Raw genomic sequence first — 25,758 nt, 5'->3', positions numbered from 1 at the left:
AAAAAATAATATTTGAAGAATAATTCTTTTTAATTTCTGAAATCTGAAATGAGAAAAAATTGACCCCCCACAATTTCTTTTTATCCCCCCCCCCCCTTTTTTTCCCCCCAAAAATTCTTTCCCTCAAGATATGGTCAAAATCTCAATTCAAATTTCCAATGGAGTTGGCAACCATAATTACCAATTTAAATTTACCATAGTGCTAACTTAATCTATTTTATAATAGAATTAAAAATATAGTGTCAAATCTTTCATATGGATTTTTTTGTAAAAAAAAAGATGCAACATTTGCAGATATTTTTCCTGGTCTTCCTTTATAAATATGCATTTCTTTAAACATAATTTAAAAGCAGTGTAAGGGAAGTAACCAAAACGTTGTATTTGGATTACCTCCCTTACACTGTTTTAAATTATCTTTATTGTTCATTAACCATTACTTTATACATAATTTAATAGCAGTGTAAGGGAGATAATTTCAATGATGTATTTGATTTATCTCCCTTACACTGCTTTAAATTATGTTTTGTACTAAAGTATTTGTCCATTAACCAGGACAACCTTGTTTTTCCCCCTTTTTTGCCCCTAATTCCTAAACGGTTTGAGCCATAACCCCCCAAAACAAATCCTAACCATCCCTTTGTGGTATGGAAACTGGTAGTATAATTTCAGAGAGATCCATACACCGTTCCACAGTTATTGTCTGGAAACTAGAAAATGCTTATTTTTGGCCCCTTTTTGGCCCCTAATTCCTTAACTGTTGGTACCATAACCCCCAAAATCAATCCCAACCTTCCTTTTGTGGTATTTAACCTTATGGTAAAATTTCAAAAAGATCCATTCACTTAAACTAAAGTTAGAGTGCGAAAACCAATGTGTATTCGGACGACGACGCCGGACGACGACGACGCCAACGTCATACCAATATACGACCACAAAATTTTTTTGCGGTCGTATAATAATTGATAGGCACAGATTTTCGAACTCATCCAAGACATTGATGATATACACCTACAACATAAGTTTCATAAAAATATGGCAAGAATTGTACACATAAGAGCGCTAACAATGCAATTTTGCATATAATTAATGTTTCCAAGGGGCATAACTCTTTAAAAAATAATTGATCGGCACAGTTTTTCAAATGACGGACAGACGCCCAGTATTTCTGTGTCCCCCCGCAATGCATTGCGCAGGGGACAATAAAATAGGAGCACACAATGCAATCAGGTACGGAATATTCTCCAAAAGTTTCTCTGAAATCCAATCATTGGTTTAGACCAGATATAAAAGTAAAATAACAAAAATACTGAACTCCAAGGAAAATTCAAATTGGAAAGTCCCTTATCAAATGGCAAAATCAAAAGCTCAAACACAATGTTCCGATGATGGACAAACAGAACCAGTATGATGACCGCTACATACTCCTTGATCTAGTGAGCAGGCAATAAATATATGAACTAAACATTTTTTGTATAATTTATTTGTCAATATCATTATTTACACAATATACTTGACATTAAAATTTTCATATTGTGAACATATGATGATCATGGTACAGTGTGTTTAGTACAGAATCATGATGAGAGTTGTATAGAATCATGATAATAGTTGTATAGAATCATGATTAGAGTTGTATAGAATCATGATTAGAGTTGTATAGAATCATGATTAGAGTTGTATAGAATCATGATTAGAGTTGTATAGAATCATGATTAGAGTTGCTGACTACTCATCACTACAAAACATTATTCTGAGATGTTTCTACTATATAGTCTGCTATTTCATTTTTTGCCAAAACAAGTATTTTTCTAAGGCTCTAACATTTTCGCATAGAGAAAGCAAATAGAAAATTAATCTAAATAATAATAAAAATTTTGTGTGTCTTTTTTTATATTTCTAGGATTAAATTGAGTTGGTGTGTCTACTAAGTTACATCAAATTATATGTAACAACCACCTGACAGGAAAGGATGATAGTATTGTAAGGGGAGACAACTAACGGACAGTGTATTATGTCAGTTTTATCACATATTGTACACATAATTGTACATGAATATCTAAGATAATGATAAAATTATATAATAAATAATGTGATACAATTAGTACACTTTATCTACATGTTGCAACAAATAATATAACAACAGAACTAGAAAACAACGAATTTATGTTAAATATAGCACTGATGCAATACATTCATTGTTCATACATACTTTAAACAATTCTAAACAAGTTCCCATGTAATAATGACTTCCTGAAGCAAACCTGTCTACTGAAGCACTGTATAAAAATATTTGATATATAAAGGACAGAACACATGCTCAAAGCTTCTTATCTAGCAATAAAAATATATTACTTTTTTGGTCCCTGTCGTATATTCCAATACTGTGGATTAATTTACCTACTATACAGATAATATTCATACCGGTTGAAGTGATTCAAACTTTGTGGTTAATTCTAAATAAATTCTATGTGGAATTTGTATCAAAGTGTTTTATTTGTCAACCAACACACTGCAATGGACATGCCTGCATTAAATCTTTTAAGGGTGTATTTAAAGAGTACATTGTATTACTATTCACTCTAAGACAAAGAGCTGCTGTTACTAAACTTTGCATCATAATTTTCATCTGCTTTTACTGAGCAAATGAATAAATTGCTACTATCAATGGAATCCATGAAAAATTCAATAAACTTACAAAAATCCATATTGAGTATAATTTTATTTAAAAGGTACAATCCTCAGGAAAGACACATTTTCTTTTTTTTGTCAAGAAAAAATTCTGGCAGGGTCAAATATCTTCTTTAGAATTGATGGGTATAGGTGTTTATGAGGCATTATTTGGGAAATATTTATATATCGAATGGTGCTTGTAAAAATGTGGTTTGTGCTTATCATTTTTTCAGTCAATAAAGGTCCATAATTTATACTTCCCTAAATGCACTAACAGCGCTGAAAAACAAAGTAAGATAACCAGGAAACAGTAACGTCTAATCTATCTATCTCTTTAAATGTTATTGTTTTATCTGTGACACCATTACCCCTTATCAATAAGATTTGAAGTTAAATGTTGTGATAAATGCCTGGACATATTTTTGAAAAGGAAATTTTACACCATGGACAGTTTTAATGTAGAAAAGATATTTTTGAATTTTGAGCCCCAAAAAATTACAGTTGTGTAAAATGAATTAATAAAAAACTTTCTCTATTATAAACCAATTGTGTAAGTAAAAATGTGTTTGTACTATTGTTTTTGTTTTTGTTTTTGTTGTGTTTAATGTTGAATGAGTTATAAAAATTCAATCCAAAGCCATAGCAGTAATTATTGGTGTGTCATTTGTACAAATGAACTTACTTTCCCTCAAAATATGATACCTCTAAAACCTTGCATAAAAATATATAAGCCAACAACATAAAAAAACAGTACAGTTTTCTGATAACATGACACACTGTCAAAATTTAATCAAGTAAGGAATAAGAGAAACTAAATCAAGCATAACAATTTTTAAAGAAAAAAGATATTTGTTCTGAAAGGGCAGGTTATCATACAGACAAGAGGAAACCAATAGTTAACATATTTATCTAAATTTATATAAAATGAAGCAGTATTCATGAAAATATTGCAGAAAAAAATCATGGCAGATCACATATGCTATTCTGGGTAACAAAATAAAAAATAATCTCTCAACAATTTAGTAATTACATATGATTAACAAAGGAAAATATTGCTGAGCCCACAATAATTATATATTTACCTTCAATGTCATGTCATCTCACAAACACTTAAAATATGCAGAAACTACAATTACTCACACATCCCTACCTAGAAGATATTATTAATCCTATTTCGAACTAATGACGAAAAACTATTATTTTTTTTAGGTACATGTACTCTTTGTGTAATTCTTAATTCAAACAGATTTTAATGTTTCGATGTGGTTTTTTGTATATAAATATAAATCAATCATTGTCATTATGATTTTTTTTTGCAATACAGATTTTTTTTCAACAAATGCTTTCGTTTCCAGGAACTTTATTGTTTTTTCAAAAGTCTCAACAATTCTTGATCACTTTAAAAACAAAATGGTTATCACAATGATTAAGTGTAATCCATTCACTCACACATTCACTAAAGCTCAAAAAATACATCAGCATACCATATCATATGACTGACATGTGACCAATACTGGTCATCACATTATCAAAATGTTTCTCACAAACTTTATTCACTATGTTTCATTTGGGACAGTTTAATAAGACTGTTTTCCAGCTTTTTTTTCTTATGAGAAGTTTTGTTTAAACACGTATAACATCCAGAGAAAATACTTGGAATAAATGACAGCCATCAACAGAATTCTAATATCAGATTTTGTGAATGAGGTATTAGGTATTTATCAATTGTATTTATTTCAATGTACTTTTCCTGGATGACATTTATGTATCAGTCCTGAACATTTAATTTTTTTTTCTTAAAAAATCATCTTTTTTCAGTCCTGCTGAAAACTATATTGTAGTTCTAAAAACTGAATACAATATTTATTATTCAACTAAAGACAGCGCAATTTTGTTATAAAATTTGTGAGAAGCATTCTCTACTTCAAAATGATTACTGGCAAATCTATCAACTGATTTTAAAACTTACATAAAACTCATATATCAACAACAGCAATATAAGACTTAAAAAGATAGGACTAACGCTGTCAAAAAAGATTGATACATTACGGAAAATGCTTTCAGGGGTAGGCAGTTAATGTCTTTACTATTTGGCCCCAAAATCAAGTCCATTATTTCAAGAAGAAATTGATTGATTGATTGTTGGTTGCTTAACGTCCAGTGGCAAATATTCCATGCATATTCAGGACGATCAAGAAGAAATGAGTTCCAAGCTGGTGAATAAACATTTTAGAAAGTGAAATATAACAATTTTTGACAGACTTTGCTAAAACATTGACTTTTACACCAGAACAGCCAAAATTATAGATTTTGGAGAAATTTTACCAAATCCCCGATTTCCACAAAATTTAGGCCTAACAAACAAAGAGCAAATGGTTTGAAAAATTAAATAGTCAAGTCAGATACATTATTTGTTATAACAAAAAATTAATGTTTAATTTATAGTTCTATGTGCTTTATGATTCCGATCCTAAAAACCAATCGAAATTAGCATGTTTTCAATTAATTCGGTAAAAACTTGAAATTGATGTTAATTGATTTGTCATAAAACGAACATTGATACGTGAATTAAAAAGAAAAATTTTCATCTACTAAGTCTTTGTTTAAACTAAGATTCATAGTGATAACAGCAATTCAATACGAATATGAAATTTTAGCTAGAAATAGGGGACATATCTGGGCCTTATCAAAACTACTCCTTTTGAAACAGTAAAAACAACTTTCCTTCTTCTATTATATCTTTTACATAGGTTACCCTGTTTAAATTACCAGCAATCACAAACTCACAACTGATAATAAGTTTGAAAAATCTTTGACACACAATTCATGCTCTATTCTATTTATATATGTTTGTATAATACAACCTTCAGTAGAATATTGGGTCTTCTGAATAAACATATCAAGATCAATCACAACTGAAATTTGTTTGAGAAATAGTCACAATATTTGATATTTCTCTCGTGTAGTACCAGTTTAAATTTCTCTCATACAGTACCAGTTTCTAATTCTCTCATACAGTACCAGTTTTTTACAGTAAATTTTTCAGTAACATATATAAAGTGATTAAGAACAAAAATGACTGTCTTGATAGATCCACCAGTAACCATAGGATTTGGAATGGATTAATATGTCCATACAATGATAAAATCTACTAAACTAGCATGCACATCCTTTATCATTAGGTGTCTGGTCCGTACTAATTGCATTCCTAGGTGTGGCTGGTTTATGTTGTACACCTGACTCGGCCGCATTTAAGTCCAAGCTGATAAAATAAAGCAAGTAAAGAATGAAAAAAGAAATGTATTTAGGCTTATATTTTAAAAACTTTTTCTATTTTCATATATTTTTACTAGAAATAACCTATCAAATCTTTATAGTTTTTTTAGTAATCCAGCTTTAGGATAATGACAGTAAATGTCAAATCTTTTAAGTCCCTGTCTCAAGTCAGGAGCCTGTAGTTCAGTGGTTGTTGTTGGTTCATGTCTGTCATGCATGTATTTGTTTTTCAGAAATTGTTTTGTTATAAATTAGGTTGTTGGTTTTCTTGTTTGCATTGTTTTAGGGCCTTTTATAGCTGACTATAAGGTAGTGGTTTTTCTCATTGTTGAAGACTTAAAAGACAAAATCACTATCAACATCAGGGAAACATTACAAAAGATATACTGACAATATGTTGATAGCAGGTCCTGGATAATCTGATTAATTTGAATCCTAATTTTTGATAATCATTGTTCAAATAGGAGGTACACTTAGGGACCTTTTGGGCCTAAAATTTGAGGTACTACAAATTAAAATGATTTTTTGCCTACAGATAATGAATATGCATGTGCAAAGTTCAAACTGTAAGGATTCTAAATATTATGAATACTCAATGAGATTTTGCAGTCAAAAGATAGCATATACAGGATTATTCTTCCAAAATGACAAACAATGCATATTTTGACATATAAATGTCAGTCAGATATATTGATCATATGCAAGTACCTAATAAATATTTACATGAAATACATTGTTAAAATAGACAAACATTGTGGTAAAATATTGATATTTGCATGTGTTTTTTCTTGGTGGTCCAAAAATCAGTGAAAATTCAAAAATCTAGAATTTTTTTCACAAAAACAGATAGAAGTGCCTTTTCAATGTCAGATGAATACATCTACATTTATTTGATTTGTTAGAATAAATCTATTTTTGTAATATTAGGAAATCTACTTTCATTATAAAAATAGAGTATTACATCAAATAGGTGATCTGGGTCCCAGGTGGAAATGTCCCTAGCTCAAAGCTGTATCCCTGGTAAACATAAGGGATCAAGTTTATAAAATTTTCTTTGGCAGACCATGAGTAGGAGAGGCAGAAAAAAATCACCCCTCGTAACAAAGTCATATAGCCTGTTGAACTATATGACAACAGACCGCCATGCAGAAGCTGAGAAATACACAAGTCACATAATCAATTTCTTAGCAGAGAAGGCGACAACTCCGTTTACATGTGATATTTTAGATAAAATCATCTATGGTGTCATTTCATCCTCTGATGAAAATACTGCTAAATTTAATTGAAGACACAGTGTCAGATAACACATTCTTTGCCTGGAAAAGAAAATATCCATGGCTGAATAAAATCGATAAAATGGGGTCTCATATATATATATACATTGCTATGAATGTAAGTCTGCAGCGAGAGACAAACAAATTTCAAGTATTTGGGTCCACGAAGGGACCCCAAATATTCAGCTGTCAGCAGTGACAAGACATAATGACAGCACTGAACATTTTGTTACAATTACATTATAATGTGCCTCAATTCAATATCTTGATGATGAAAAAATCCAATACATTCAGGAGCTCGGTGGTGAAAAACCCAATTAGATATTTGCTTGAGGGGTGAATTGGAATTAACAATGCAATTGAATTTTTTTTTAACTCAATTACAAAAAAAATGTTGGGTAAAAACCCCAATTTGTGAATTCTTATCTGGAGCTCTGGGTATTAGGTAAAATAAAATCAACAAGCATTCTTTGAGTATTGCATGGCAATACATAGTCCCCTACCGGTTAAAAATGCATTGTATTGGAACAAAATGCTAACTTGATCTATAATTTGTCATGGTGTAAACTATATAACAAATATCAAGTCAATATCCTCAAGCATGACAAAAAAAAGTGCGGAAAACTGATTATTTAAGTGAATTTTCTAAGTCCAAGGACTATAACTCTGCACAAAATCATCAGACCGGAACAAAATAAGTCAAACTTGATCTCTAACTTGTCATGATAATTATAGAATAACTAATCGAAGAATTCAAATAGAGAAAAATATTCAACGTGTGACCGAACAACACATTAATTCACGAATGCGCGTAGCGCATGAGTTAATTATCAGTGTTGTTCGTCACGAGTTGAATATTTTTCGATATTTGAATTCTTTGATTAGTTATTCTTTTTATTACATTGGCAAGTGGCTTTTTTTAATGAAATTAATGTAGAAAATGTAAGGAACTATATCTTTTTTCTACGCATTCACAATTTGTTTTGATCCGACGTTATCGACGTCTTGACAACGCCTTTTGTTGTATGACGTCAGAGAGTGAAATAACCACGTTTATTTCACATGTGAAATTATCGGTTTTTATTTGACTGGGAAATCAATGTAATTCAATGCTACCAATGTAATAAAACAATATACCAAATATCAAATCAATATCTTCAAGCATGAAGAAAATAAATGGGGAATGTGTCCATGGGACACAGATGATGCACCTGCTTGCATATCATATAAAGTTATAAAGGGACATAACTGAAGAACGGTAAAAGTGACGCTAAATTTGTACTTGATCTGAGTTTTGTGGTAATAAGTATTGTGTATAAGTCTCATAACATTTGGTTGAGGCTAACTTAAGTTAAAGAACAGAAACTAAAAATTCAGCAATTTTTCCATTTGTAAACAGGCATAACTCTAGATCGGTAAAAGTGACACTACCAAAATTCAAATTTGATCTGTATTTTGTAATAATAAGCATTGTGTATAAGTTTCATAACATTTGGTTGAGGCAAACTAAAGTTAGAGAACGGAAACAAAATATTTAGCAATTTTTATGTTTACAAAGGGGCATAACTCAAGAACCGTTAGAGTGACGCCAACCAATTTTATTATTGATCTGTATTATGTGGTAATAAGCATTGTGTATAAGTTTCATAACATTTGGTTGAGGCAAACTAAAGTTAGAGAATGGAAACGAAAAATTCAGCAATTTTCCATTTGTAAAGGGGCATAACTCTGGAACTGTTATAGTGACGCCACCAAAATTCAAACTTGATCTGTGTTTTGTGATAATAAGCATTGTGTATAAGTTTCATAACATTTGGTTGAGGCAAACTAAAGTTAAAGCACGGAAACCAATTTTGGGAGGTACGGATGGACGTACGTACTGACGGACAGACAGGGGTGAAACTTAATGCCACCTCTGCTATGGCGGGGGCATAATAAAGACTAAATATAAAAACTATCAAAATCAGTTGAGGCAATTTTTCCATTTGTAAAAGGGCATAACTCTAGAACAGTTATAGTGACACCACCAAAACTGGGTAAAACTTAATGCCCCATCGCTATGACTGGGGCATAAAAAGTGTGGAAAACTGATTTGCCAGACTGACAGACAGACAGACAGACGGACAGAATGCAAATCTAAAGTCCCCTTTGACTTCGTCGGTAGGGGACTAAAAATAGGTAAACATCCAATGAAGTAAAGATAAATATAGTTGTGACTTCTGACAGTGAAACACTAGGTCAAATAAGGCACTCATGGTATGATGTACTTATTCACAGCTTGTTTAAGACTTAGGACAATATAGTTTAGATATTTGCCTATTGTGGAAAACACTAAGGGAACCTCTAGATTTCTTATTTCATTTTATTGTTGTAAGGTATTTTACTGACACAATATAAGGTAATATGTACAAACCTTCCATCTTGTATATTTTGATAAATTTTCTTTGCTGTATCTAAAAATGCATCTTCTACATTATCTCCCCTGAAAAGTATGAAGAAAAGTTGTTATATTCTATATTACATGACAATTTAATAAATTCATCTATCATTGGAAATTCGAGACAAAGTTCCAGTCTGAGATTAATTAAAGTGTTTTAAAACAATAATATTACTAGCATAATGAATATGTGAGTTTGAACTAATGTGATTGACATCCTATTACACTTTTTTGCATCAAGTAAACATTTTTCACCAATTGAAAGTATTAAAAAATGAGAAATTTTTGGTATGAATTTATTATTGTGATAGTTTAACAACAGACAAAAAATGTGAGATTGATTATTGCTTAATCAGAAAATGCTGCATAAAAAAATTGCTATAAATTTTTTTAAATACAAGTATTTATTTTTGCGAAACCTATCTGTGTCCTGTCACTATTTTGCAATAATGAAAAATTTCTAAATTAACAGCAATTTTTCTATGTGTAAAGGGGCATAACTCTAGAAAGATAACAGTAACGCCACCAAAATTCAAACTTGATCTGTGTTTTGTGGTGATAAGCATTGTGTATATGTTTCATAACATTTGGTTGAGGCAAACTAAAGTTAGAGAACGGAAACGAAAAATTCAGCAATTTTTCCATTTGTAAAGGGGCATAACTCTAGAACGGTTAAAGTGACACCACCAAAATTATAACTTGATCTGTGTTTTGTGGTAATAAGCATTGTGTACAAGTTTCATAACATTTAGTTGAGGCAAACTTAAGTTAGAGAATGGAAACCAACTTTGGGACGTACGGACGGTCGTACCTACAGACGGACAAGGGTAAAACTTAATGCTATGGCGGGGCATAAAAATTTCCCCAAGGTTAAATTTATATACTTATAAAATAATGGCATTTTTGTTTTTGATACTGACTTTATAAGCAAGAATATCAAGCAAGCCCTGAATGAAGTTGCGTGCATTTCATTGATATATCAACGCAGATGAACGTGTGACATTGCTGCACTGTTGTGTGACGTCATTGCATAATATTTTAGAGTATCAGGTCCTGTCCATGATATAGAAAATATTAGGGCAGTAAGAGGAATGGGAAATTGTACACATTGCTGATAAACTAAATGATTTGTAATTAAACTAAATATACAATATAGTTACTGATTGACTGTACTTACGTTTTGGCACTACATTCCAAAAACATTAAACCTGAAAAATAGAGTGAACTTTTAACGTTAGCTAACAATAAAAGTATCTATCGATTAACTTTAGATGGTTATGGCTATTCTGTTTCGGTCTCTTTTTGTCGTACAATTCATCTTATAAGTATTTCAACATCCTAGGCTCTCCAATTTTGGTTATTGAACATTCCAGATGAAGGTCAATCAACACATGTGCATAGAAGCAGCAAACATTCATATTGTTATTTTCGTTATTCTCATCTTAAACAAATACCCAAGATTATTTTGACCATTTTTAAAAATATTTTATTCTAATGAGAGTTGCATAATTAGTAATACTTTATAAACAAATGCACTATCAAATCCACAACCAACACATCTAACAAATTTAAAGGTACAGTATAAAAACTCCACTGAGAACAATACCTACTGTATTCTTTCAGGGGGACAGTTCATAGACCAAAAAATTAAATCGCCAACAGTAAAGCAACTCAAACTGGGGAGGTGTTTTATTTCCTATGCAATATCTTTTTTTTTTCATCATGAGCTCTTTCATCTTTCTATTGTATACAATAAATTATTACTTTACCATTTTCATCAGCAAATTGTTTTGCCTCTTCATAAGTTACATCTCTCTGTGCTTCTAAATCAGATTTATTTCCAATTAAAAATATAACCTGAAAATGATAAAACAAGGATTTCAGTGTCTGATAACTCCCTGCAAAATATAACCTGAATAAATTGCTTCACTGAGCGCAGCTGGATACGACTGCAGATGTCCAACCCTGAAAAGTTGGGCCAAAATGGACACAATATTCACGCTTGATACAGGTCTGAATTTGAATTGTAACGAAATTTTTGACACATAATAGGTTTCTGACACAGAATAACTGTAGTCAAAGAACTTCAAATTGGTTATATGATTTGAATTTATATTCAATTTATTGCTTTTGTGCAATACACTATGCTGTTGCGAATTGACCCCCTCCCCTACCAAAAGTTTTTTATTTAACCCGGGTTTTTTGCTTTTTGTGCAATACACTATGCTGTTGAATATTAACCCCCAAAAAAAATATTTGAAGAAATTTCCTTTTAATTTCTGAAATCTGAAATGAGAAAAATTGTCCCCCCCCCTTCCAATTGTTTTCACCTCCCCCTTTCCCTTATTCCCCAAAAAAATTCTTTCCCTCAAGATATGGTCAGTATCTCAATTCAAATTTTCTAATGCAGTTTGCAACCAAAATTACCCATTTAAATACATCATAAAAGTTTTAAAATATTAAATGACATACATAGTCATGGCTAAAATTAATATTAATTAATAGTAACTGCTAAAAATAAATTGACAGCTAAACACCTCAAGACAATCATCATTTCTTAAAACATAATTTACAAGCAGTGTAAGGGAGGTAATCAAACAGTGTTCTTTAACTTGAATTGGATTACCTCCCTTACACTGCTATTAAATTGTCTCAATTGTCCTTTAACCAAAAAAACCCTTGTTTTTCCCCTTTTTTGCCCCTAATTACTTAATGGTTTGAGCCATAACCCCCCAAAGTCAATCCTAACCATCCCTTTGTTGTATGGAAGTTTGTGGTATAATTTCAGAGAGATTCATACACTTTAACACAAGTTATTGTCTGAAAACTACAAAAATGCTTATTTGGGCCCCTTTTTTGGCCCCTAATTCCTAAACAGTTGGGACCATAACCCCCAAAATCAACCTTCCTTTAGTGGTTATAAACCTTGTGTTAAAATTTTATTGATTTCTATTTACCTTTACTAAAGTTATTATCCGGAAACCATCTGTCTTCGAACGACGCTTACGACGACGACGAGATACCAATATACGACCAAAAAATTTTTAATTTTTGCGGTCGTATAAAAAGATAAAACACGGATTTCAGGATCCGATAACCCCCTGCAAAGTATAATGTAAAATTAATTTTTCCATCTGGGATTTTGAACATAGGATGTTAAATAATAAAATTAGCCACCTCAAGTTGTATTATACATGAAAAGGATAACAGGAATAACGAGCATTCTGTGAGTATTGCCTAGCAATACATAGTCCCCTACCAGTTAAACATTCATTGTACTGGAACAAAATGCTAACTTGGTCTATAACTTGTCATGGTGTAAACAATATAACAAATATCAAGTCAATATCTAGAAAGCATGACGAAAAAAAATGTGGAAAATGATTATTTGAGTGAACTATTTTAAGTCCAAGGACCATAACTCTGCACAAAATCATCAGACCGGAACAAAATTCAAACTTGATCTGTAACTTGTCATGATAAAACTATATACCAATTATCAAATCAATATCTTCAAGCATGACGAAAAAAAGTGAGGAAACTGATTATTTGAGTGAATTTTCTAAGTTCAAGGACCATAACTCTGCACAAAATGGTCAGACCGGAACAAAATTCGAACTTGATCTGTAACTTGTCATGATAAAACAATACACCAAATATCAAATCAATATCTTCAAGCACAAAGAAAAAAAGAGTGGAAAACTGATTTGCCAGACTGACAGATGGACAGACAGACAGACAGACAGACAGACAGACAGATGCACAGACAGACGGAGTGCAAATCTAAAGTCCTCTCGACTTCGTCAATAGGGGACTAAAAAAAATATTTAACAGAACAAGACTTCACGGAAAAAAACCCACAACACATACAAGCAAGAACAAACAATGAACAAAACAAGGACCAGATAGCCTGACAAAGTAAAGGCACAAAATGTGGTTTTACTGTTTTGAATACATATGTTTCTTCAACTGACCAAGATTCAATTAAAAGCAAACAAGTTCATGAACAGTGATTTGCTAGCGCTCGTCATTTTTGTCATTTACAAAAAGTTTTTCAAAATGACGAAAGCAGTGATCTGGAAGGATTTTTTCTCTATGGGCCCAGGGCCCCCCAAAAATAAATTCAATGGGCCATTTTTAGAATTAATGGGCCATGTTGTCAAATGAGTGGGCCATTCGTTTACAATAAAAAAGTGTATATTTCACTGTACTTACAAGTATGATTCTAATTAATATCATGGATATTGTTCCTGTGATTTTGTAATTTCAATTTCAATGAATATACAATAACTTCTTCCAAACCCGGCAATATTTACGATAACCTTTATTTACAATGTTAAAACTGGTACTGTTCCCTTGTTCATGTTCATGTTTTTTTTTTACATTAAATTTGGGTCTTCGTCGATACCATACTTATTCCAGACGTTCCGTATTAGAGGACGTTTCTGGCATTTCCTCTGCACTTGTATTATTATTACTTCATCACGATGACAATAATAGCAGTAGAGAGCAACGTTAATTGATAAGACACAACAACAATTCGCTGAAGGCATGTTTACAAAATGTCAAAACAAGCCAAAGACCAAAACAATTGACAAGGACAGTTAAGCCCCTTTTATGGAGAAAAATACTATACTATGCATAAAAAGGCTTTTGGGTTTTTCAATCGAAATAATAGCAAGCTTACTTAAACGATTATAATTAGAGAAGAATTCTCCCCTGTACTAGCCAATTTTCACAATTAAAGTTGTTTATAAAAAATTATATCATGAATGATGTTTTATTACGTTTTTTGGGTAATCAGTCATACCGCATGTTGCTATTATTACCATAGGAAAACACCCGAGACGTCCGAAAAAATATATAGGTGCTCCTATCATTGGAGTGAACACTACACAGTTGTGTACTCACACATGGCGGCACGAAATATGATCGGAAATCCATTTGACGATATCTCAACGTTTCAAAACGAAGTAAGAAATATCATGCGCCACGCGGGCGCTGACATTTGTTACTTTATGCGCCATTTCTGGTCAATAAGCGCAATTGGCGCAAGGCGCACGTCCTTCCCGATCACTGGAAATTTTTTCAAATCAATTTCGTCACTTCATGTTGAAAAGTGTAAAAATATTTTCGCATGAAAATACTATAATTCTACCTGTCTTCATGTATTTGACAAGTTTATGAACCTCATCTTATTAACGTTTACAACAGGTGTTATAAGCTGTGTTTACAGGTAATCAGCTTATCGCGATCGGATGGATCACTAATTCGTTAATTAATAAACTTCATTTAAGAATTGAATGCTTCTTTTTGTAACTACATTGGGGTGTAAAAGCGTTGACCGAAGTACATTTTGTGCGCACGGTCAACGCTTTTACAACCCTATGAAGTTACAAAAAGAAGCATTCAATACTTATAATTACATTTTTTAGCTAGGATCATGAAAACAGGATTTTTATCAAGTTTTTATTTAATTTACCTTTGCACTTTATTGTGGGACCTCGTGTCATCATGAATGATAAATTTCATTGTGTAATGAAGTTGATTAAGGAATAACGCAAAATTGCAGTTAGCCAATCAGAATAACGTATTAAAATGAAACATACATCTAATGTAATTATAAATTATTGACCATCATAATTATTTTTCCCAGTAAAATCGGTCAGTCTGCATTTCAATTTCAATATTTCTCAAATGACCACAATTTGCAGTTCGTTTATCATAGTTTTGTCATTTGAACAAAATATTTCTCCCCGCTGACAGTTCACATTTTAATTACAATATTTCTCAAACGATCACAATTTGCAGTTCGTTTGTTGTAGTTTCGTCATATTTTATATATATGACTTTTCATCAAAAACTTTCAACAATTTCGATTAAAGAGAAAGAACTTTATTCAAAACATTCAGAAATATTTCCACGAGTCAAACAGGTGCTTCCTTTACTATGTACTGCACATGCGTGGAAGTATTCTTATAAATTAGACATTAAAACGTAAAATAGGTAATCATTTAGTACCAAAATAAACGAGGAGACAAATATATTTCTTACTAAGCAAATTGATTTAGAAATATGATAATTTCTTGCCTTCTGTTAAAAACGAACCTATCCGTAAATGAATCCGGATTTATTCTGAATTTATCATCCTCCTGTCACTTCCCATTTTCATTTCATTTTAAAATCGAAAGTAAACCTGATCTATTCTTGATTAATTTACATTATACAGTCATTAGAATCGTTCCAACAAGGATTTGTATTTTCCTTGGTTCTAATTTTATAGAAATGAACAGTGTTCCAAATATCGATTTAACAATTTTTACAAGGATAATGATTATGCAGTGAAATAGTCGTTACAGGTTCATTTATGCTGTGATTCTGGTTTTAAAAAAAAGGAACACAACTTTTGTTGATCAGGAATGTCCCCTGAAAATAACTGAAGTGAAATTGTTAACTAGAAATCCGGATCCTTATTAGATCTTATTATAATCTTCATATTTAAGCAACACATCTATCAAATTATGCAATAACTGCCTGAGCATGCCTAAGTCCTTCAAAGATGTATAGCTAGTAATACATATCTTTGGTCCATTGATTTTACCCCATAAAAGGTTGATTTTCATCTCGCTCAAAAGTGACTAAAGCCCTCAAAATCCTAGCTGAAACCATGTGTATGAAATAAATGCTTTAGGACAAAAAATGTTCAAGCAACTTATTTTTTATGGGAGAGAGAAATAAATAATAGAATGAAAATCTGCAGATTTATGTTTAAACAGGAAGCAAACTTTCTCTTACTCCCAATAATCACATATATCGTAACAGGAAGCAAATATGCTGTTTTATCACATAAACAAAAATATGTTTCGTTTTGCATAGGTAAATACTGTAATACCCCCGGAAGTTAGCAGCCCATATCAGCCTACCAAGACTGATATAAGCCTTTATAAAGTTCCCCTTTTGTGACCTGGGCTGATAACCCATAATCATGGACCTCTCATGCTCCTTATTCAACCTAACCTCTGGTGTCTTACATCTTTTTAAATTAATAAACAATTTTATAAAATTTTCAGGTATATAATATAAAGGCTTTTGATAATAATACTTTGACATGACTGATGAGAAATCCTTACCTGAGGCCTTAATTTGGGGTCTCAGGATTATAAACGGGCTGATGTGGAAAGCGCCATGTATCAACCTGTTTATCATTATTTAATTTCTCACTTATGATGATCTCTTATATCACAAGTCTTCCCTTTGACCCACTAATATTTCAAGTTAATATAAATATACAAAGCTAAATTTATGTGGAAAATGAAAAGCACTTTAAATAATTTTGACCTTCATGCAGACTATCCAATAACAAAAACACACATAATATTTTATAAGAGGTGTCAGATAACATTTCTATGAAAACCCATGCACAGTTTAAGACTCAAGTTTTGAATAATGTGTAGCTCATACAACAGAAGATGGACTGATGGACTATGTATTAATTCGTTATGCCAGCCATAACAGATATGCAGTTTGTATGTACCAGGGTAATGTTTGCATAAATAATATTAGTGCTGAAATCCTAATTTTAAGTGGAATTTATAAAATTAGAATTTCATACAACTAGTAACAAGTTGGAGAATAATACATTTTAGTAAATAATATATGATAATGACCATGCATATAATTGTTCCTATGAGGTCTAGTATTGTGGATAACATGTTGACACTATTCAATCAGGCACTTGGCATGTTGTCAGATTGTCTGTCGCTAGTCAATAGTGTTTGTACTTACTGTATTTGGATTTGTTAAATTTCTGGCATCTGTTAACCAACTACTTAAATGATTATATGTACTTCTCCTGTAAAGATAAAACAAGTGATGGCTAGCATGGGATATCTCCCTCCTCTAAACATACAACATTAATGGCTAGCATGGGATATCTCCCTCCTCTAAACATACAACATTAATGGCTAGCATGTGATACCTCCCTCCCCTAAACATACAACATTAATGGCTAGCATATGACATCTCCCTCCCCTAAACATACAACATTAATGGCTAGCATGTGACATATCCCTTTCCTAAACATACAACATTAATGGCTAGCATGTGACATCTCCCTCCTCTAAACATACAACATTAATGGCTAGCATCTGACATCTCCCTCCCCTAAACATACAACATTAATGGCTAGCATGTGATATCTCCCTCCCCTAAACATACAACATTAATGGCTAGCATGTGACATCTCCCTCCCCTAAACATACAACATTAAAGGCTAGCATCTGACATCTCCCTTCCCTTAACATACAACATTAATGGCTAGCATGAGATACCTTCCTCCCCTAAACATACAATGTAATGGCTAGCATCTGACATCTCCCTCCCCTATACATACAACATTAATTGCTAGCATGTGATATCTCCCTCCCCTAAACATACAACATTAATGGCTAGCATTTGACATCTTACTCCCCTAAACATACAACATTAAAGGCTAGCATCTGACATCTCCCTTCCCTTAACATACAACATTAATGGCTAGCATGAGATACCTCCCTCCCATAAACATACAATGTAATGGCTAGCATCTGACATCTACCTCCCCTAAACATACAACATTAATGGCTAGCATTTGACATCTCCCTTCCCTTAACATACAACATTAATGGCTAGCATGTGATATCTCCCTCCCCTATACATACAACATTAATGGCTAGCATGTGACATCTCCCTCCCCTATACATACAACATTAATTGCTAGCATGTGACATCTCTCTCCCCTATACATACAACATTAATGGCTAGCATGTGATATCTCCCTCCCCTAAACATACAACATTAATGGCTAGCATGTGACATCTACCTCCCCTAAACACACAACATTAATGGCTAGCATCTGACATCTACCTCCCCTAAACATACAACATTAATTGCTAGCATGTGACATCTCCCTCCCCTATACATACAACATTAATTGCTAGCATGTGACATCTCTCTCCCCTATACATACAACATTAATTGCTAGCATGTGACATCTCTCTCCCCTATACATACAACATTAATGGCTAGCATGTGATATCTCCCTCCCCTAAACATACAACATTAATGGCTAGCATGTGACATCTACCTCCCCTAAACACACAACATTAATGGCTAGCATCTGACATCTCCCTCCCCTAAACATACAACATTAATGGCTAGCATGTGATATATCCCTCCTGAATACAAATCTCAAAAGTACCCCAATAACTCATATCAGCTTAAAACTTTGAAAGTATACAAAAATGATTTTAGAAGTGAAGCTATAGAATTTACAAGCTAGGAAAATTAATATGATTGCAGTGTAAAGTTAAAATTCAACCCAATATTTTTTTAATGTCATCTCCTACAAAAAGTTTGTTTCCTCCAGTTTTATTGAAAGTTCACCTCCTTCCATTATTCAACTGAAAAAAAAAATTAGACAAGGGAGAGATGATATCTGAAGAATAATACTACTTTGAACTATCCAAATGACATGTGCCCGACACCTTTAGGAACTTCGTCCATTGTCGTCTTTTCTATATAATATCTTTATTGCATTTGTCAGTCCCCACAAAAGATGACGGTACACTGAGGTTGCTTTTTATCTGATTGTGAAAGTGAAATGGTGTTGATTGTACATCTTCGATACTTTTAAATTTGGACTTGTGGAGATTTAGTGTTTGTACGTACAACTGCTTCAAGACCATAAGTTGACCTCTAGATACGTTTTGGTATTTTGAGTCATTGGGTTGGTGTCTCATTAACATCTACCCCTTATCTCCTTTTATTCATATGCTAAGATATCCTTTCCTTCTAATATACTTTCCAGGGTGATCAGTTAATTTGCTTATTGTATAGCATTTATTGTCAAAGTGAGGATCCTAAATCAGTAACTATCAGATATCAAATCTGAAATTTAGAAGGGTTCTGAGTGGGTAGATCCTAATAATGTGACCATAAACATAAATAGAGCGTCCTTCAATAACACTATGTCAGATAATTAGAAAGTAATTAATACCATGTTGTGTCATACACAAATATTAATCTTACATTTCGTTATTCTTCAAAACTGAATCTGTCTTACCATTAATGTGAACCTATCTTACCGTGTTATATCGTAAACCATTAATGCACCTGCAGCTCCTCTGTAATAACTTCGTGTGACAGCTCGAAATCTTTCTTGACCTGCTGTATCCCATATCTGTAATTTTATCTTTTGTCCTGAGACTTCAATTATTCTGAAATGAACATGACCAATGTAATAAAGTTTAGCTGCAAAACTGTCATTAAACTCTTTGTTAAGAAATATGAGAAAAATTTGCTCATGTAAGAGTTATCTTCATTATTTGTTTAACATGTCAGGAAAATGTTCCTATTGTGTTAAAATGGGTATATACAACAACTAAACACCTCACACATGTGTAAAGGAGAAAATACAACAACTGAAGGTATAAGTTATTCTTTTAAAATATTCTATTTACAATGCAGGTTCATGTATGTCACATTCCAAATGACTAACTGATTTATCTGGGTTTAGTGGTGTATAACCCACATCTTCAATGCATCACTACTATATTTATCTAAAGTAAGGTTTAGGTATGAAAATGATCAGTTTGAGACTATCAATATTATTGTTTTCACTTTTACGAATTACAATGTTAAAAGGGAAGGTACATTGTAGGCCTTTTTTAATGAATTTACCACAATTTTTTTTATTGCACTGTATGTCAGACAGAATGACAGATAACATTTTTCAAATCTCTGAATCAAAAGTTTAAAGAATTTATGTCATGTATGTAAAACTTAAAAGTCAGCAAACAGTGATGGATTTGACATTCATCAATAGGGTATTTTTTTAAACTACTAGACTCAGAAAAATATGTATGTGTCCTTTGGAGGCACAGTAAAACAAAAACTAGTATCCAAGATTAAAATCATACACCAGGGACACATCTAGTTGTGTTACCAAGAACCCTATTTGTGTTCATAACTTCACATATATAACTATGTGTAAAATACTCTATGTGAGTAATATTTTGTGCAGTTCAATTTTCCTGAATGAGTTGCCACATTGATATTAGCAAATTTATTTCTTGTTTACAGCTTATGCTTAACTTTATTAATACAATTGTATGTATGTATTACATATTTATTACAAACAAGGTGAATTAAACACAATTTTTTCCTGTTAACTTATCTCCATATTTAATATCTATATTATCATATATTCTTCCTGTTTCATGGTTTATAGCTTTTACTTATCTCAAAACATAAATAAAGTACAAAGATCAAAGATCAATACAATATAAATTTCCTATAGGTTTGATTGGAAACATTTGCAAAACCACAAAATCTAGTATCCACTTCTTCTATCAAGAGTGCATATCCTCAAATATTGGTACCACAAATATAAATGTATCCACAATAACTAAACTTAATTAAGAGTGAATCAAGGACATTCATCAATATTTCCTGTGTTTATTGACCTTGGGTGTAGCATGTACATATTTCATGTGTTTATTGACCTTGGGTGTATCATGTATATATTTCCTGTGTTTATTGACCTTGGGTGTAGCATGTACATATTTCCTGTGTTTATTGACCTTGGGTGTAGCATGAGCATATTTCCTGTGTTTATTGACCTTGGGTGTAGCATGTACACATTTCCTGTGTTTATTGACCTTGGGTGTAGCATGTACATATTTCCTGTGTTTATTGGCCTTGGGTGTAGCATGCACATATTTCCTGTGTTTATTGACCTTGGGTGTAGCATGCACATATTTCCTGTGTTTATTGACTTTGGGTGTAGCATGCACATAATTATTTCCTGTTCTTTTTTACCTTAGGAGTAGCATGCACATATTTCCTGTGTTTATTGCAAATTGGTGTAGCATGTACATATTTTGTGTTTATTGACCTTGGGTGTAGCATGTACACATTTCCTGTGTTTATTGACCTTGGGTGTAGCATGCACATATTTCCTGTGTTTATTGACCTTGGGTGTAGCATGCACATATTTCCTGTGTTTATTGACCTTGGGTGTAGCATACACATATTTCCTGTGTTTATTGACTTTGGGTGTAGCATGCACATAATTATTTCCTATTTTTTTTTACCTTAGGTGTAGCATGCACATATTTCCTGTGTTTATTGACTTTGGGTGTAGCATGTACATATTTTCTGTGTTTATTGACCTTGGGTGTAGCATGTACACATTTCCTGTGTTTATTGACCTTGGGTGTAGCATGAACATATTTCCTGTGTTTATTGACCTTGGGTGTAGCATACACATATTTTCTGTGTTAATTGACCTTGGGTGTAGCATGCACATATTTCTTGTCATGTATGTTCTATGGCTGAAATTTTTGCTTACTTAAATTTCAACATTTATTTTAATAATTCCAATGCAATACATAAAAAGCCTACCGTGTACCAAATTCTACTCCTATTGTGTGTGGACAATCTGCCATGACTGAAAAACAAAAACAAAAATTATCCATTTTACCTGTTTTTGTCAACTTCAATTCTATATATAAAATATGGTTCACCAACAAAAACCATGTCAAATGCAATATGTAGCATTTCATAGAAGCTAAGGTTTTTTAACATTTCTCCTAACTATTATTTCTGAAATAAGTTAACAGGAGAGATACATTTTTGTACATTTAAATGGGAAAGTACCTTACTTGGATGACATTTGGTTTAAGATGACATTTCAACTGATTTTCATATTGTGTTCTTATGTTGTGCTGTTACACCAGTTTATTGGTTTTTTTATGCTTAAAAAAATGTTTTGTGTTTCACATGACACAAGACATCCAGAGCATTTTAACATACATGTATAGATTCCGTTGGTTTAGCAAGGTTGTCAGAAACATATTTTTATCCCAGTTTCATCCAAATTTGACCAGTAATTAAGGTGGATAAGTTTAGTTAAAATCCATAGATTTTTTTAATAATTTGTCATAATGTAGTTTTTATCATGCTTTTTTCCAAAATATAATAAAAAGTATGGGTCACCGGACTCTTATCTCTCCTTATGTGGCAAAGTTGGAAAAAAAATGAATCAAACAAAAATATTGTGTTTTTTAGAAAATACAGCCGTAAATATGATAAAACACATTATTTTCTATATTAACATGAAAAGTCTTACACATGAATTACATACTGCTTTCAAAATTTGCACATTTCATTAAAGATGTAGACCAATTGTCATCTGCTAATTCAAAATCCAAGATGGAGGAAGACATCCAAGCCACCTTAAGTAAAACTTTTTCTAACAACCAATTAAATTTACCAGTAATGCAAATAAGGTCCTTCTTATTCATTGTTATTCAAAGTTATTGTGCTGGAACCAATGGCAGTTTACTAACCAACTTTTACTGGTTGCAAATGTTTCTCTCATGTACGATAGAAGTTATACTTATATGAGTTTAGAGAGAAATTTAGTGACAGATGAATCACAACTCATATGAATCTATTGATTTCTACTTTGGTGATCATTTGTAGGGCAGCTGTCTCATCAACATTTCTGTTTATATTTCTTTACATTCTGATATTTGGTACAAACCTTTGTAATGGGAATGAATTTTCCCAGAGTTAACGGAATATGCAAATTTAAAAAGAAATGTGTTTCAAGCTCATAATCTTATTCTACGAAAATAAAATTACATTAATGGTAGCAATCAAATTTAGGAGTTATTTTCATATATTATATATATATACACACCGTTGGAACAATATATCACCTAAAGAAAGTAAATCTATTTATCAATAAGGTTACAGACAGTAGTTTCCGTCTTATTTCAACTGAATTCCCGTTAATTCTGATGTCATAATGTTCCTTCAGCACAGGCTGGAATATCATTGGAATGAGGGTGTCCCTGCCAGTCCTTTCGGAAGTGGACTAGTAAACCCACATAGGTTAACGACAATAAAGCCGTGTAAAAGCTATTTTCAATATAAATGTGACAACCACAAAATATTCAGGAGGCGATGCACAACCGGTGTCATATCAACCTGGGGAGAAGACTGACATTAGATATACACAGGCATGTGCATTTTACTTACATTTTTTCTCTGTAAATTGATGCAGTAAACATGATTTTCCAACTCCCATATCTCCTATTATGATATATTTAAATATATATGAATAATTATAAGGGCCTGCCGCCATCTTTGTACTGAAAAAAAGAAAAAAATCATTTTATGCTTTATCTCATAGAACATTCAGTTTACATATTTTTAGGAAAGTACATGCACTTTGACTAGCTGATCAGAGTTGTAAAAAAATGTACGAGGAAATATTGGCATGGTTTAAATGTGAGTAAACTTTATAAAAACTGTTAACTAGGCCTAATTTACATTTCGTCCTAACAATAACCAGAATTCTGCTCCAAAGTTGACCAGCAGGTGCAAAAAACACGGATTTGGACCCATTGATGCATATAGGTGTATCTTTCTGTTGCCCGCATGGAGAGTGGACCCCAGTGTAGGTATGGCAGTGAAAGGCAATTTAAATCAAAAATTTGGATTTTCTCAATCAGGGTTTACCAGGACAAGTAACCAGAAGTAGTTGTTTCCTAAAGCCTGAAGATTCACATTTTGACTACACCTTTCAATCATACAACAATTATTGAACTATGGTGGTATCATTTAACCATGGCATGCATCATTTGAATTGGCGGGAGATAATAAATGTATAAAGCTGGTGGTGCGCCATCATAAAACAGGTAATCATGGTAATGGAGATCCCTGCATGAAATAGCCCATTTACTGTTCCATGACATTAATTTGTGATGCAATATTTTTTTTAGAAATTGTGTGGTTTAAGTAATGGTGTCAACGTATATTTGTTCCGCCTAACAGAAGTTCCACTGGAAACTTTGTTATAAACAATGTCATAATATCTATTCCTGTTGGAACAAATATTCTATACCTTTAATTCCACTAGGAACATATACTTTAATATTTATTCCTGTGGAAATAATATTCCAGAATATTTTTTCCTTTTGAACTTATATTATGAAGGAACTTCTATTCCATGACAATAGTAGACAAACTTCAAACAAGTGTAAATATAAGTGTTGATCGTGCACACATTCTAGAAGGAAGCGCTTCCGCGCTTCATACAAAATGTGCTTCGGTCAACACTTTTACACCCCAATAAAATTACAAAAAGAAGCATTCAATTCTTAAATGAAGACAAGCTTTTGTTTCAACCTATTATTTTTCTTTTTGGGAATTTTTAACAAATGCCTCATTTGCCTCAATGTAGTTACGGCCCTGACTTATCCAATTTCAAGACTTTTATTGATTCTTTAAAAAATAAGGAGCCAATACACCTTATCGCTATTCCCGGCTGACCCGAGATTCTGTCCCGCTTGAACTTTTGACGTCATACAACAATCACTTTTCCATTGTGCGTCAGATATTTTGTATTGTGACGTCAAAATTTTACGGGAATCTGTGTGATGTCCAGTAATGGCAGACAAATAGCGATAAGGTGTATGAGACAACTATCCACCCGAGTTCAAATGACATACCGTCTTCAACAATGAGCATAACCTGGACAGTATAGTCTAAAAATGAGCATGCTCTATAAATGCTTAAAAATATGATGACATGAACTAAACTACTCTGACAAGATGGACAAGTCATCAAGTATTCATCCCACCAAAAAATATATAGTTTTCACCAGCTACTGTTTACCCCCTCTCAATTCTACTGGTCAGCTGCTCTTAAATAACTAGGTCAGATCCTTAACTGTAAGGAAAAACAAAATCATATTCGTTTTAATGTCATACGGTTATTGTATCGTTTCATTTTAGTAACAGCGTAATGACAGGTTGTAAGGGGAGGGGTGACTGTCAAACCGTCTGCTCTCAATGTTTATCTGCGATTTTCGGTTGATATCTAGATTTAAAAGAAAGGAAACGCAGGCTATAATAATTGAATGTGCAGACTCATTCTGTCTTTCATTTTTGGACATCATTGTATGGTGTTTTATACCTAAATTTGTATAAAACCCAGAAATTGTGTTTCTGAATCAGCAACAATATGGCGGAATAAATAGGCGATCCA

General features: G+C 32.4%; 1 protein-coding gene across 1 annotated transcript; it reads right to left on the bottom strand.

The window, feature by feature from the left end:
• Positions 1-1,462: 1,462 nt before the first annotated feature.
• LOC127729244 (ras-related protein Rab-14) lies at positions 1,463-25,758 on the bottom strand. Its single transcript, XM_052236986.1, has 9 exons — positions 25,687-25,758; positions 23,746-23,858; positions 22,102-22,147; positions 19,782-19,913; positions 17,443-17,509; positions 11,427-11,514; positions 10,835-10,865; positions 9,634-9,702; positions 1,463-5,932 (listed from the first exon to the last, which is right to left on the bottom strand). Exons 2-9 carry the CDS (start codon positions 23,849-23,851, stop codon positions 5,827-5,829), a joined length of 645 nt encoding a protein of 214 aa, XP_052092946.1. The 5' UTR covers positions 23,852-23,858; positions 25,687-25,758; the 3' UTR covers positions 1,463-5,826.

Source organism: Mytilus californianus, unplaced genomic scaffold (genome assembly GCF_021869535.1).
Source record: "Mytilus californianus isolate M0D057914Y unplaced genomic scaffold, xbMytCali1.0.p SCAF_2, whole genome shotgun sequence".
In the NCBI taxonomy this organism is placed as follows: Eukaryota; Metazoa; Mollusca; class Bivalvia; order Mytilida; family Mytilidae; genus Mytilus; species Mytilus californianus.
This window is presented reverse-complemented; position numbering and strand designations above follow the sequence as displayed.